The following is a 16,693-nucleotide window of genomic DNA, read 5'->3' as shown; positions in this document are numbered from 1 at the left end:
TGAGGTTACATAAGCTAACTAATGGCCACAAGCCACTTAGCAAGTATTCCATTACCAATTTGGACTCATCCTTTTAGGTGAATGACTCCCACTCAGGCCAAAATAATTTGTTATCAGAGGTCCACAATATATTGGTATGATACATAATTAATCTGTAAATTTACCCAAGAGGGCCACTTGTTGGTCTTGCCTAGGGCACTACTGACCGGTGTAGGTCCATCTATAGTAATCATTATTTCTTAGTTACTGCATAAAGATGACCTGGTGTTTATAATGGAGAACTGGAATGATAACAGTGTTGTGTTCATTTGGCTGTGGTCATCATGGGTGGGGCAAGGTCATCGTGGGTGGGGCATTTATTATCCATTGTCCTAGATGTAGCACCATCAGTGATGGAGAAGACATCCGTTTAGCTCTGGGTATTGCATGACTTAGGTTTTCAGTGGATTGATTAGTTTTCAAGTATTTCTTAGTCACATGAATATCTCTTTGTCCACTCTCCTCTAGGTAGCAGCAGGGTCTTTTTGCAGGAATTTGAAAACTTCCCCATCACCTTATTGCTGGGTTACCAGAGCTGTTTATTTTTTTCTCAGTTTCAGCATTTACGTTAAAGAGGAGTGTGTTAAACACATCAAGCGACTCTGATACATAATAGAGGGCTTTTTTTAAGGATATTGCCACTGTGACTCATCAGATAGGTCACTCACTGGATTTCATCTTCTAGCTCATGGTAATCAACTTAGATATGGAGGTGGAACAAGTTTCATGGTCAGAATGTTGTCATATTCACTTTATCCTACAGATCCTCTGGATATGGTCACCAACCCTATTTTTTCTTTTTAGAAATTTATGTAATATTACTATGACCTGATTCCCTTTACTGGTACAGTGAACCAGTTGTGTTTGTACCTTGGTGCTGATGACTCACACCAACTAATGATGGCCTGTAATATGAAAATTGCTAGTGCTCTGGATTAACTAGCACAATTTCCAAGACTGATTAGCGTTTGTGAACATTGGTATAATTGGGAGCTTTGTGACCTTGGATGACTTGGAAGGAGAAAGGAGTACTGATGGAGATTTATGTACCTGATGATAAACCTAGACTGGATTATTATAATGTAGTCTACAAACTGGAAACCTCACTTACAAAGCAAAGTGTATGTCCATTAAGATTTCTGAACTGTGAAATTAACCAGCAGTGTTCTTTCAGACTGAGGGCAAGTTAAGAAGTCCAGCCTGTCTATGTAACTAAAACGTCTTTTCTGCCCACAAATGAGTTACTGCCATACAATTTATTTTCTTTGCAGATAAGGTTACCTGAACTAGTTTTGAAGTTCTCCAAGCTGTTGCAGATGGGAGCTGCATTAACTATAATGGTGAACCACTAAACTACTGTTGGCTTGCATTTGGTTACTTTGTCTATGGCAAGGTCATGAATGTGATTCTTTCCATCCGTCCTACTAGCTGTGAACTAGACCAAGGAGAGCTCAGGTTGGTTCTTACCTGCTTGGAAGTTCTTGGACTATTGTTGCTGTACATAATTTTGTTTTCAATAAGATCACATGTGTGTTTCTGTGCTTAAATAGGCCACTATTGTGTACACCCGTAAGAATCAATTTCCATTTGTTATCAAAGAAGACATTGTTATACTCAAGAATAATCTGGAATAATGTTATCTGGAGAACTGCCACCCCATTTTTAACGTTCCTGCTCTTGACAAAGGTTACTGACATGGTCATGTATAGCCTGCACAAATCTCATTTAACATCTCTTGACTTACTTAGTCCCAGTCAGTCTGGTTTCAGTAACCATCACAGCAATGAGGCCACCCTTGCCAGGTTTATGTATACCTCCTACAGTAGGAAATCACTGTATGCATCTACACCGTACCTCCTTGTTATCTGCTTGGCATTTGATACTGAGGATTACGGAATTTTAATTGAGCACTTGTACTCTTATTGTGATCTTTTGGCACAGCCCTCAGCTTGTTAGCCTCTTACATTCCAGGGCATTCTCAGTCAGTTTTCCTAGGACTTAATTGTTTGTCAAGACAGTATGTGATTTGTGAAATAGTGTAGGATTTTATCTTGACCCAATCATTAGAAGGGGGCATTTATGCTGTCATTATTATGTCTTAAAAAATGTTTATACTGTCATTTTTGTGTAGATGGCATTCAGGTTTACCTATCCTTCTCTAAGAAGTAATTGTCGCTTCCTGGTCTCCATGTTGTTAATCCTTAACTTGAGTTAATACACTAGTACTCCCTCCTACCTAGACTGAAGCCTTGTCTGTAAAGGAGGACGTAAGGGCCTCATTACCTTCTGACTTCCCTCATATACTTATATATGGCAGGGGCTTGTGATGAGAATGAAAGATCTCGGTGTGGGTCCGCTTAATAATGACATGATTTATGGACCTAATGACAACAACTAAAATCACTGCAATTTTATCTCAAGAAGTGTTTCTGTTACAACTTCAAGCCCTACATGATCTGGAGTTGCCTATGCTAAAATATTTATTAGAGGCCGACCAGCTTACTTACTCTGACTGGATGGCAAGGGGTTTGCAGTTGTTTCCAGGCTATGCCTTGAGACTTCAGTAAGTAATAAATTTTCTTTCAAGCACCAGTTGTCTGGAATACACTACCGTGTCCACTATGGGAGTTTTCTATTCCCACTAGTTTTATGAGATTCTTAAAGGTGTACTTGCTCCAGATGATTTACTGTGACACATTGGTGAACAATTGGATATTTTTGTACGTTTATTAATCTTATGTATCATACTTTGATGAATATTTCATATTCAATTTTATTTATTCAATTGTGTCATGCTCAGAATGTTAAAACATAGGGTAAAATGATTTGTTTTAAATTTTGTATGGTTTTCAACTCTTATATTATATCCTTAAATGTTATTGTTCATAAAATCACCTACAGTTTCTTATTTTAGTATGGCTGTGACACAACAAATTATGTTGACTGCAACTGCACTTTTCAAAGCCACCCTATACAGTGCATAAATGCTTAAACTGAGCACAAGGACAGTGCTGAAACTGTTGACAGAGATGCAGTAATGGAAACATCAGCAAAAGCACCTGTCTGTACTCAGCTATTTTCTTTTTACATTCTTCCCTTTATTATTAGGCGGGCCAAGATTTTTTTAACTAACAAAGAAGGCAGAGATGACCTATGTGCAGCCAAAATTAGACAACAAGCCAAACTAAGACCCAGGTCCACATTACTGTATAATTTTGGCACTGCATAGACTGTTTCTTTTTCTGAGCAAAAATAGTTGCTTTGACCATATCTAACTTGCCTTGACCTTGTCTCTCAACTACATATAGGAGGTGAGATATGTGAAACCCTATGTCTCTAGCCCATTCTCAGGTGGCTTTGGCTTGCCCTCTTCTGTTTTCCTACTTACAAGGAGGAACTACAAAAGATAGAGATCACCTTGGGGAGGTGTACCATTGCTGCGAAGTGTGTGCTGAAGCACAGAATTGAAGCCTCTCAGGATTCACTTCTGAATTCACCCTTTTCCACACACCTCATCTCCTCTACACTGTGATGTTTCCAGACATCTGACTTATTTTCATTCATTTTTTCACATGCGAAGATCTTATTTAGCAATGAAGTCATGAGTGAAAATGGTTGTTTGGCACAGTTCTTGTACTCTTTTACCAAAACAATAAATAAATCCATGCATGCACTTCAGAAAACATTTAAGGACTTTAAGCCACATTTGCATTTGTAGCTGTGCTTTCCAGGTGTTCTCATTGTTCACGAGACAGCATAGATTACTGAATCTTTCCTGCTGTTTCTGTTGTCATGACTTTGAGCTTGGAAGCAGTTCATTTTACTACAAGACAAGATATATTCACATTTTTGAATAATTAACAAAATATCTTATACCCTGATAGGGGTCACTTCAAGGGGGATTTATCTTTAACTGGTGCAGCAACCACGGAGTTAACTTAAATAATCAGTGGGTACAAAATTATCAGCATATGACAGGAGCTTCTCAACCAAAATTAATTTTTTGATTTCATTTTCATACACTTCTGGGCATTTGCATTTGGTTGGACATTTGCTTGAGCTTGGTGGTTTCATGAAACAGGTATGGATCTCGGTCAGCTTACCTGTAAAGGCTGTCAGAGTAAAGTATAGGATGTTCATTATAGCAGGTCAACAATGGAATGTTTGAAACTAACATTCTGTCATGTTATGTTATCAAAATGCAGTTTTGTCTACCTCATGAGAGAAAAGGCACACCATAGTCTGGAGATCACTTAATTAACTGCATGGATGGGGTACTGCCATGCATCACTGACATACCTCTCAAACGCTTAGAGCAAGAAATCTGGACAAAGCCATACATGATGGGGGGACAAACACCCAAAAACAGGAACAGTTTTTAAATATTGCTCATACAAACTTCAAAAGTTGATATAATTACAGCTTTTTCATTTGTATGGTTTTCGGAAGCCTATAAAGTCTGAAACTCAAATGTCTGTCACTATTTTCTAACTTCATTCTTCAATGATTTGTGAATTATTTGTCAGAAAAACAAAATTTTACGAGGAACAGACCAAAATAGCAGACAACATTCTGGAATTCTGGACATTCTGCGAAAATCTGGACAGTTGAGAGGTATATCACTGAATGACACCAAAGTGTAACAACAGATCAAACTAATTGAAAATGATCAGCATGCAGAAGATGATAATCAAAATAAAAAAGTTATATTTTATGTTAGGTATTTGTGCCCCCTATACACACATACCTTCCACATGGGAGTTGTGTTCTCTTAGCCCATGCTATTATATTCTAGCTGTGGGATTGTGCTTGCCAATTACAAAAGTACATGGCAGCAATCAGTATATACAGATGCAATCTCATCCACAGACTCTGTATTCTGTGGGCTGAAACTGAATAATGTCATTCTTATCAATGTATTTTTATTAGCAATACTAGTACTATGGATGGGACAAATATTTCAGAGAGTTAGAGGTTGACTAGGAAAATGCAAAAAGAGGACAAGTAATTACTTGTGAAGAAAAGCCTGCAATAAAAACATTACATAATGCTGATGATTCTGATGAGTATGCGTGCTACTCACTTAGTATTGCCCATTTCATTGTAATATGTTGTATTTAAGAAAGGTGTATATTTGAAGTCCATCCAGAAAGCTTTTTTTATTGTGTAAAAGTAACTTTTACATACACATATAACAGAGGTCAGTTCAGACCTGGTTATGGTTGTCTGATTTACAAAGCAAGCACAATGAAATTATATTAGCAAGCTGTCCTGCTGATGTTTTTTATCTCCGGTGCCCCTGTTGTAGGATATACCATTTCATCTACAGTGTTTTATCTAATCATATCCCAAAAAAGACCTGTTTTCAAACAGTCTCTAACAGCAACCTACAGATCATTTGTAAGCCAGTTAGGCATTGTCACTTCCATATTAACTATATGGACGCATTGTAAAATGTGTGAGGTGTATGTCTACATGTGCATGCACCTGAGCGTTTGTCTGTTAAGTATGAGTTTGTGTGTGTGTGTGTGTGTGTGTGTGTGTGTGTGTGTGTGTGTGTCTTTTTTATACATAAAGCACACACACAAACATATGTGTGTGCATGCGCGCACACACACATTAGAAATTATAAATAGCTTAAATAACAGTAAAGAATATAAAAATAGCAAAAATGTACATTTTATCCTATATGCTTTTATATATATAAACAATATGTATAACATATGCCATATATGCCAGAGATCTACAGACAGGCTATAGCACTGCATGAAGCACAGAATACTGGAGCTACAGTCTGATTATTATTTATACAATGCGTAATGTATAGCAGGCAGCTCAGGATGAAGAGGAAAGGATTCCAATTTGTAATCTGTTTGCTTCTTCAGCTGCAATGTTCCATCACTAGATTTCTAGATCTGTGATCCTAATGTGGACAAATAATGAAGAAGGAGACATTTTTGTTCCATCCTTAGAAAGCAAGTGGATATGGCGATAACCTGGAAAAATGAAAAACACATCATCATTTCTTGTTACTTGATAGGCAGTCTGTGTACTAGATACCATGCAGGACAATGACTTGACTTTTACAGATTATTTGCATAAACTGCTCACCATAGCAGTCAACAACTGACCCCATTCCTGTTTCTAGGCTGTCTGAATTACATGGACAGATCTAAGCTGTCACTAATTAGAACTGCAAAACAGAACTATCCATCAACATTTAGAAACTAGAATCATCACAACCAACGTGTAGCTGCATGATAGAAATGCAACAGAACCCTTTCCATGCTTCGGTTTACCTTCTTGTCTCCAATCACAAATGTGTACCCTCACCTTCACATAGCAGAGGCAACAGAGAGGTTACGTCTGTCTGGTAGGACTTATTAACTAATACCAGGCTCCTGCAGGAGATACCTTCTAATGTGTCCTTAACGCCTACCAGTGCTACTGCAGCCACTGCCTTTCACCTGTTACAACTTCACAGTGTACCTGGTAGGCTGAATCTGCATTGCAGCACCGCTGTGCTATTCGGCACAAGAAACATGCATAAGTTACCTGGGAAGAAGGATGGGGAAACTTACAGCAGAGATAAGCATAAGGGAAGTACTTATTATTTCAGTGAGTGACTAACAACTGTGTTACATTATTTCCCCTATAACTGTCACCCCATAATTCATAAACCAAGGGTAGAGTAGACAGCCATGCTCTGGTAGGGTCCCTCTGCATCCTGCTGGAGAACTAAGCCAGCTGCATTGGTATAAAAGGATAAATCACTGACTGATTCAGATGGCCTGAGTTTGACTAACAACTGGAGTGTCTGCTAGCGATGGAGAAGGGGTGAAGAAGAATGAGGCACAGCTGGATTGCCACTCTTCAGGTCTTCACGAAAGGGGAAGGAAATGTACTTGTGCCAATATCTCTGTTTAATTTCTACAATTGTCCCATTCCTATGTTGGGGTATGACTAAAGTTCATGAAATTAGTATTGTTTTAGTCTTTGATGTTAGCCAAAAGTTCTCTTCTCACCACCTGTAATTTGCCAAAAATTGACTCCTGCAATTCATATGGAGTAACATATATCAAAGGTATATTTAACTACGACTGTAAATTCTTTTCTATTAGATCTATTCGTCCTACCTCTGCTGGAACTCTCCGGCTATATTTCCTTTGTATTGCTCTTGTTGCTACCTGCAAATCCTGATATGTTATGACTTTATATCTAAATTCACCAAATAGACCAGCAAGGCAGACCGGAGTTCAATATTCATTTATTTTTGTACTAAAACAAACTAGTAATTGCCTTCAGTGTAGGACACCAAACCATAAATAAAAGTAAAGAGATAAACTTAACATCTCAACTGCCTATATTATATTATAAATTAATAATCACAATATACAATATGTAATATAGGCAGTGAGAGTAGAGAACCTAACAACCATAAATAGATGTAAGGGAATAAAATAAACTTGGAATAGTGTGGTATAACATATATAAGTGAATCCATATATAATTTTATAACCATAAACTACATCCACTCAACAGATATTTATCCACACAAACAGTAATGGTTTTGCATGTCAACTGCCTATATTATATTTCAGCAGACCAAAGTTGCTGTTGATTAACCAACCCATATAGCTGGGTGTCATAAACAAATCGGGCTAGGCAAAACAAAAATGCATATATGTCATTTGCATATAAATATAGAGTAATATAATCCAAACCCTAACAACAAAGTCAACAAGGTTATTATAAACATACTCCTATAAGTGATCATTTAAACCGGATAGAACAGACCCCAGGGTTGTAATCCAATACTTTTCTTTTTTATCCAATAAACCATGCCAACCTTGTTTCTATCTCCAGAAATCGATCAATGACCATGAAACTATATTTGGCCTGTGGATGTTTACGTGTATGTTGATATAGGGCACTAGTTCTTATGGTTCCTGACATCACTACGATGTTCATTCATTCTGTATCTTAATGCTCTGGAAGTTTGGCCCACATAAAATGCTCCTCAATAACAGGAAGCAAGGTACACCACCCAATCGCTACTACAGTTACCAAAGATCTTGATGTTAAATATCCTGCTGGTGTGCACGACTGAGAACTCTTTAGATTTAGGGCATATATGAGCAGGAGCCACAATGACCACAGGAAGCGAACCAAAAGTTCATCACCATGCAGTGTAAGTTGTTTATAAATAGTGCCCACTTGCCATATGTTTAAAATGTGACAGGTAGGAGCCAAGGGTTTTGCCTATATGAAAATAAATGGTTCGCAGCCTATCATTGGCCAGTAAGATATTCCAATGTTTATTAACAATGTTCGACCATGTTAATATTTCTCCCATAAGTTGTGATGAACCTGACACCAGTACCATGAGATGATTGATTTTTATCTTTGTTTTATTGTAATCTTTATGCAATTAGCTCTACTTTGGGCATCATATCCTCTATTAGTAAACCTCAAACTAAGATCCCTGCTGGCTAATTGGTATTCCTCTTCATTAGAACTGAGACGTTTAATACGTATAAATTGGGATATCGGAATACTTTTTAATGGTGGGATGTAGACTTGAAGCATGTAGCAAGGTGTTGTATTGTGGGTACTGAAACTTTGGTAGACAAGGTATGGTCTGGATTCCTGTAAACAGTGACATCCAAAAAATTGATAGTATTTTTATCATAAGTCACAGAAAATTCCAGTCCCCATACATTGTCATTAAGATATTCTACAAATTCCTGCAAGTAACCCACATCCATACCAGCCAGCAGTCGTCCAGATAGCGTCTCCAGATGTCCATCTCTACCTGAAAGATATTATGTGATGTATCATATATCATGTATTCCACTGTCTGTATGGATAAATTTTTGTGTAATATATGTTGATTGTGGCCATAAAACTATATATGTTTTTACATATATATGTTATACCATATTATTTTAAGTTTATCTCTTTACTTTTATTTATGGTTGTCATGTCTTATATTATCACTGTTTTTCACTGAAGTTTCACATTTTTGAATATTGTGATTACAGAAATTTTCTTCATCTCATTAATATTGATGAGCTTATTTGCCTTATTGGCTGTTGGTTTGTATTTAAATGGATGAGGACAAGGAACTTGATTGTACTGTCCTACACTGAAGAAGGCAATTTTTGCCGAAACTAGTTTGTTTTAGTACAAAAATAAATGAATATTGAACTCCGGTCTGCCTTGCTGGTCTATTTGGTGAATTTTGATACTTGGTGTGGACGGTGCATTCCCCCTTGCATAGGATTTGGTTTGCTCCATGACTTTATATCTCCCTGTACTTACAACACTGTAATCGATGGGTGTAGCAATTTCAATTATCAATGCTACTTTTGTGTTTTTTTCATGACCTACTATATCTGTTTTTCTCACATCTAGTTTTGAACTGTTGCTAATGGGTGATCCCATGTAATATAAACTTCATCACCGTCTATAATATTTTGTGGTTCATGTTTCCAGTACTTCTCAGCTACTTCTCTATTGTAGTGTTTGCACAATTACCAGTGCAATAGTTTTGCCACATTTTGCCTTTCAGTATACAGGTCGAGAAGTGCAGCTGGCTCAAGCAGCTCAACCAGCACCACGCTGGTGCAATGCTCCCCCATGCCTAAAGCTCAAGTGAAGAGCGAAAAAAAAAAGTAAACCAAATGGCTTCAGTGTTAGGGAAATGTAGAAATCAAATCCGATCCAATTAAATAATAATGTAATATAATGTATTACAACAAAGGGAAAGAGAATAAAAATAAATATAGTAATGCACAATAATTATTTAGTTAAAAAAAAAACAGACTCTGCCAAAACTTGCTGTGAGGGAAAGGTTAGTTTGTTTTGGCTTTGTAGTATTTTGTATTGCTTCATTGTTTTCTTCTATTTTGTATATTGTGATTTATTTTCTTTACACTGTGTTTTATTTGAATATGAAGAGAGACATCATGGACCTCTTAGAATATGTGTCCCAGACTGGTATAAGCCTAGCATTGAGCAGTATTTTACATTTGAGGATGATGCCACAATATGAACAAAAGACGGTAGACTTTAATAACTGGCTTAGTATCTGCTGTCGTTCTAAGGGGGTGCAATGTTTAACATTATGGAAGGTGATGGTCAAAAGACCACACTGCTTTACCAAGGATGTTCTGCACCTGTCCCCTCTAGGCTTTCAAATAATAGCTAAAGCATTGTCCTTCCAATAGCGCCTTTTTTAGGCAATGCCAAACTAAAAGTTCTTACGACATAGCAAATCAAAACCAACATAAGAAAAATGGGAATTGTCGGAACAGTACATACAAAGGAGGAATGAGGTTTAAAAGGCAGCAGGACTTAAATGTGTAATGCCTGACTGAAAACGTTTGGGTAGATTATACGTGATGTATAACGTTTGCAACTGAAAGTGCATCAGTATGGCTTGTGATGTAAAGTGCTTATAACTAGGATTGTGATGGTGTGGTTTGTTTTCATTTGTATAAATGTATGACTGCCTATGTAGTAAGTGATGGCTTAATAAAGATGTTTCTTGTTTAAAAAAAGGCAGGAACTGAATAAATTATGTAATGCTGCTTAGGTTATATGATATATAGCAATATACATGAAGTAAAATGTTTATGTTAATTATAATACAATTACTTTTATATGAATGTAAATTTGCCTATGGCACAATAATTCGATAAAGGTGTTTGGGAAAAAAAAAAGAAAGAAAGAATGAAAATCTAAAGGTGTTACTGCTGAGTGCTAGGAGTCTAAACAAAAAACTTCATTCCTTAAAATATCTCTTCACCCTGAAGAATCCTGATGTCTGTGCAGTCACTGAGACATGGTTTAAAACCACACAGAGCACACCGACATTGCAAGGTTATAATGCCTTTCACACAGGCAGTGACTAAAGGTGGAGGTGTCTTGATTTACATGAAAAATAAATATACCTCAAGGCTGGTTAAACAGGACAATGAACATGAGGTTCTCCATGTTCTAATCACCATAAGTAAAACCCAATACTACTTTCTTGTAAGCTATAAGTCCCCGTCTATGTCCCAGTAAACCCACACCATGTATTTCAACTTATTAGAAACACTCACCATCCAATTCAATACCTTATTCATGGGTGACTTTAATTACCCCACTATTAATTGGGAATCATATATGACACAAAATGTACAGGCACAGAGATTCCTGGATTTTGTAAACAAACTCCCTGGACCAGATTGTCAATATACCAACGAGGGGTGCAACCATACTGGATCTGGTCTTCACTAATATGGGAGAGGGCTGCACACACCTTAGTTTAATGTCTTCCCTGGTAAGATCAGATCACAAAACAGTTTCCATCGAAGCAAAAATAAAAATAAAACCAGGACCTCCAGCTAACCCTGGAATATTCAGGAACTATTATATGGTTAACTTCCTACTATTAAGTGATTACCTGGCAAAATTTCAAGCTCCTGTAAACTCTGACAAACACTGCTGCCTACACAGAAATGTTCACAGAGACCCTATAACAAGTATGTTAATAGCTGCATAAAAGCAGCTATACCCACCAGGAAGAAGTACAGAACTAACTCAAAAACAAGCCACCCTGGTGGAATCACAGCATCAATAGGTTGTGTAACAGAAGGAAAAAATCATGGCAAAAATGAGGAGGTGCAGCACCCAGCAGGATAAAAGCACTTTCATTAAACTAAACAAACAGCTCAGAGGACAATTAAAGTCTACCAAAGCCAAATTTGAGGTAAATTTGGCCTCCCAGGTCAAGGACAACCACAAGATATTTTTTAGCTATGTCTGCAACCTCAAAGACAATACACAATTGTGTGCAGAGCTCATTATAAATGGAGTCACCTATACTAAGCCTGAAGATAAAGCAAACCTATTGGCCGACAAATTCTCCTCCAAATTTACCCCTCTCTCTCAATCAACCTTCCCACAGGAAATACCATCAAATAAGACAACTTGTCATATCCTCCAAGAGCTCTTTTGAGAGAAACTTAGCAAGTACTGCTAAGGATAACCATAAGGCCTTTTACAGCTACATATGTAACCTAAAGGGTAGGACCCAAGCATATGCAGAACTGGGGGTCAATGGCATCATACACACTGACCCCACAGAGATAGCAAACCTGCTAGTGGATAGGTTTGTTGAAAATACCATTCCCTTATACCCTCCTAACTTACAACAAACCCTTTTACAAACTTTCCCCTCACCTTACATATCTGAAGAACAGGTCCTCAAAGCCCTGTCCAAGGCAAAGAATACTGCCTCTATGGAACCAGATGACATCCCAGGCTGTCTTCTAAACAGACTAAAACTTGAACTTGCATTACCACTAAGTACCCTTTTCAATCATAGCCCAACCACAGGCTTTGTTCCTGCCTAGCAACAGACCCAGGGAATTACTGACCCATAAGTCTAACCAGCCTCATCTGTAAATCCATGGAACATTTTATTACGGATCTCATAAATAAAGACATAGGTGACCTCCAAACCCTGGATCCTACCCAGTTTGGCTTCATGAAGTGCAGATCCTTCCTGTTAAATCTGGTGGATTTCTTTGAAAGTATGACCAGGGCTATTGATGAGGGCAAATCTGTGCATACAGCATACCTCGACTTGGCAAAGGCTTTTGTCACAATTCCATATTCAGGCATTATCAATAAACTTAGCAAACTGAATGTAAACCCCTTCATTGTAAGATGGGTTGCCAACTGGTTCAAAACACTATCAAAGTAGGTAACTCCACATCAACCAGCAGATATCTTACCAACGAGGTACCACAGGGGTCAGTGATGGACCTCATACTATTTGATATATACTTCTCAGAAGTTCAGGTCAAAACTAAAGGGTAGTGGCTGACCATGTTTGCAGACGACTGCAAACTTGGTGCAATCATTGAATCCCCAAATGATGTCAGTATACTCCAGGAGGGTCTCACACAGACCAATTACTAGAGTATTAGTCACAATTCTCAAACTGATTGTAAAGAAATGCATCATCATTCACTACACCACAATGTCCCTTCATACTATCAAATCAACAACAATACCCTAAGTATCCATGAAATGGTAAGAGACCTGGGATCACAGGTTGATCGCCACCTTAACTTTGACCACCACGTGTCTACCATTGTAAGGGAAGCATTCCATGTAGATCACTTCATTAATAAAGGCATCACCTTAACAGCAAAATAAGTTATAACCCCCCCCCCCATTTTGATGCTTGTGTATCTCTGCTACCTTTAAACTACAACAAAAAGAAAAAAAAACAAAAAAATCTTGCTTTTTTCCCACTTTCTGAAAGTTAAGAAAGTTCAGTTACAGATTTGCTGTTCTGAACTGTTTGGAAGTTTCTAGTAGGCCAGTGCTTACTTGGGCTAAAGGGAAGTCTCTGTGTTCACCAGTGGGAGTGGTTAACACTGAACAGCCTGCCTGTCCCTGGAAGAGTGGTTACTACCTAGAAGCTGTAGTTTTATTGGCCATTTTGGGTCAATTCTAAACTCCTTGATCTGTCTCTCTTAAAACCCGTCTGCCTCGTGGTTTTGGCATCTTTTCAGGCTTGCTAGTTGTTGCTGAAGCACCTACCAAGGGGAGAAAACGCTGAGAGAAGACAAGGAGCTACTTTTGTGATTTTAAGTATTTTTCTTCTGATTTTTTTGTTAAGTTTTACTGCTTTGCCGCCTATTTTATGGCATTTTCCGGCTTGCTAAAGTTTATATCTGTAACAGTAACAGTACTTGGAACACATCTAGAGCCTGTTTACTGCATTTCCTGTGTTGCACTTAATTTAAAATTGTTTTTTTCTCTAAAAACTGCATTTTACCTGATTTTGGCATAGCACTCAAGTGTGGGGTCATTTATTGCACTGTTGTGATTATTTTGCTGCTTGTGTATCTCTGCTACCTTTAAACTACAACAAAAAGAAAAAAAATCTTGCTTTTTTCCCACTTTCTGAAAGTTAAGAAAGTTCATTTACAGATTTGCTGTTCTGAACTGTTTGGAAGTTTCTAGAAGGCCACTTAATTTAATATAGTTTTTTTCTCTAAAAACTGCATTTTACCTGATTTTGAAGTTTCTAGAAGGCCAGTGCTTGCTTGGACTGAAGGGAAGTCTCTGTGTTCACCAGTGGGAGTGGTTAACACTGAACAGCCTGCCTGTCCCTGGAGGAGTGGTTACAACCTAGAAGCTGTAGTTTTATTGGCCATTTTGGGTCAATTCTAAACTGCTTGATCTCTCTCTCTTAAAACCCTACAGCTCTCTTTTTGCGTGGTTTTGCGTACTGAGCAGCGTCGGGCAGTGCCGCCTAAACAGGTTTAAACTATTCCAGGCTCCACAAAGTCTGCTCTTCACTTTTTCCCTTAGAACTGTTCAAACTCTCAAAGTAATCACTCTATTCTCTTTCTAAAGCCCTGCACTTGCTCAGCTCTTATAAGGAAACACTAACTAAAGCACTACACCCTCCTTGACTTCTCATAAGTATTAGGCTCCCGATTGGTCCTTCCTGATCAAGTGAAAAATCAGTTCCCTTCCCTAATCTGATCAGTACAAAAACAGTTCCCTATACTAATCTGGTATGTCCAAGGGTCAGTTTCAAGGTTACTCTCCAGTCCAGCTGGTGAATCTGGGAATTTTGAGGCAATGTTACAATTGCCTTATGTACACAGACAACCCTCTCCTCCTTCCAACAAACTCTAATACATGTGAGAGATGCAGTTACACAGCCAAACTGGAGACAGAGCTCTCTCAACCCAAGACTGGAATAGTCAGTCAGGAGGAAAAGGTAACCACCCACACCACAAATCCAGTCTCACACAGACCTATTGCATCTGCATACCCAACACATAAACACAGAAAAACATACTCGGAGGCCCTAAATAAAAATCTGCCTAAACAGCAAAGACCTCCTAAGCAGATATCCAAGCAACAGCCACCCCTCAACAATACCCATGAATCACATATCTCACAAAATCAGTGTGCCTCACAGTCACAGCCCTTAAGGCCAAACAACACATCAAATACACTTGTTATAGGGGACTCTATTGTCCGGCACACTGACGTCCCGCTCACCAGACTGAACAAGGAAAAGGTCACTGTAAGCTGCCTGTCGGGTGCCAGGATCCACCACATAACGCAAGCACTCAGGTCACTCCAAAGCAAGTACAAGTATGACTCCGTCATTGTCCATGCTGGTGTGAATGACCTGAGACGTACCTCCCTGGACTACATGAAAAGAGACAGAGGAGCTCTCTGACCATGTAGCCCAGGCTGGTATGAGACCCTGACCTTGAGTAGCATCTTGCCCTCACCAAGAATGATGCCACAGTATAAAGACAAAATGATCAGTTTCAACAATTGGCTAACGTATTGGTGTCATTCAAAGGGGATCCAGTATCTGTCAGCCTGGGATGACATGCTCGACAAGCCACGTTGCTTCGCTAGGGACGGCTTGCACCTGTCACTCTTAGGCTTTTGTATACTGGCCAAGACTCTTGCCACCCCCATAGTGCCTTTTCTAGGCAAGGCTCAAAGGACAAACCCACCTCCATAGACAACCCAAGGATAAAAAAACTAAAAGTAATGCTACTCAATGCCAGAAGTCTAAACCTCAAGATGCATGCACTCGAGGCTCTCCCCAGTATGGAGAAAATCGATGTCTGTGCAGTAACAGAAACCTGGTTCAAGGCTCCTGAGAGCACCCCAGCACTACCAGGTTATAACTCATACCATGCATTTCGGCCCCAAAACTCGGACCGAAGCACAAAAGGAGGGGAGTATCTATATTCATCAAAGATACCTACACCTCCAGGTTAGTGGCACTGCACGAAGCATCGGAAACCATCCATGTGCAACTAACAGCGGGCAAAACTGCCTTTCAGTTTGTAGCCTGCTACAGAACACCCTCCCTATTACAGGAACCCCACTTGGCATTCCTGAGAACACTGGAGAATATGAAGGTCTCTCCAAACACTATGTTATTGGGTGACTTCAACTACCCAAGCATTGACTGGGAAAACTACTCAAGCCCAAACACCCTCCAACGGTTCCTTGAATTTATAAACTCTAACGCAATGGAACAACTGGTCACCACTCCCACAAGAGGGAATAACATATTGGACCTGGTCATCACCAACATGGGGACTCTATGTTCCACACCAGAGGTAAACCCCTCATTGGTAAGATCAGACCATAAACAAATTTCCCTGGACATCCATATCCCGTCCCCACCCCCAGCCAAGGAAATCACTGTAAAGAATTTCTCAAAAGTCAGCTTTGCACTTCTCAAGACTGAGGTGGAATCCTTCAAAGCCCCTGGGCCAGAGGATAATACAGCCCAATCTGCAGAATCCTTTACAAATGCATTCTATGAGCACCTGCAGGAATGCATGGATTGTGCTATCCCAAATAAAACCAAGACTCACTCCTCCCAAAAACAGGAGACGGGTCTGGTGGACCCCGGCCATAAATAAGCTATACAACAGAAGGAGGAAGCTACTACATGACAGAGCAAAATCCCAAAAAGGGAAGGCATCTCTGATCAGTATTAGCAAGAAACTTCGATCCCTCATAAGATCATCAAAGGCCAGCTTCGAAAGAAAAATTGCCCTAGACAATAAAGATAATCACAAGGCCT

The 16,693-nt window shown here is 38.9% G+C and overlaps 1 protein-coding gene across 2 annotated transcripts in view; it reads right to left on the bottom strand.

Moving 5' to 3' along the window:
* Positions 1-5,172: 5,172 nt before the first annotated feature.
* PLCD4 (phospholipase C delta 4) overlaps positions 5,173-16,693 on the bottom strand; it is a 946,362-nt gene continuing 934,841 nt past the window's right edge. For both annotated transcript variants that reach the window (XM_044075239.1, XM_044075240.1), the window contains one exon: positions 5,173-6,035. In XM_044075239.1, coding sequence (XP_043931174.1) covers positions 5,941-6,035 — 95 coding nt within the window. In that variant the 3' untranslated portion in view covers positions 5,173-5,940. The remainder of the gene's footprint in view (positions 6,036-16,693) is intronic.

The sequence above is a fragment of the Protopterus annectens genome, chromosome 6.part0, assembly GCF_019279795.1.
Source record: "Protopterus annectens isolate FY-2018-M chromosome 6.part0, PAN1.0, whole genome shotgun sequence".
Taxonomy (NCBI): domain Eukaryota; kingdom Metazoa; phylum Chordata; order Ceratodontiformes; family Protopteridae; genus Protopterus; species Protopterus annectens.
Note: the sequence above shows the minus strand (reverse complement) of the source record. Positions and strands in the feature narration are given on the sequence as shown.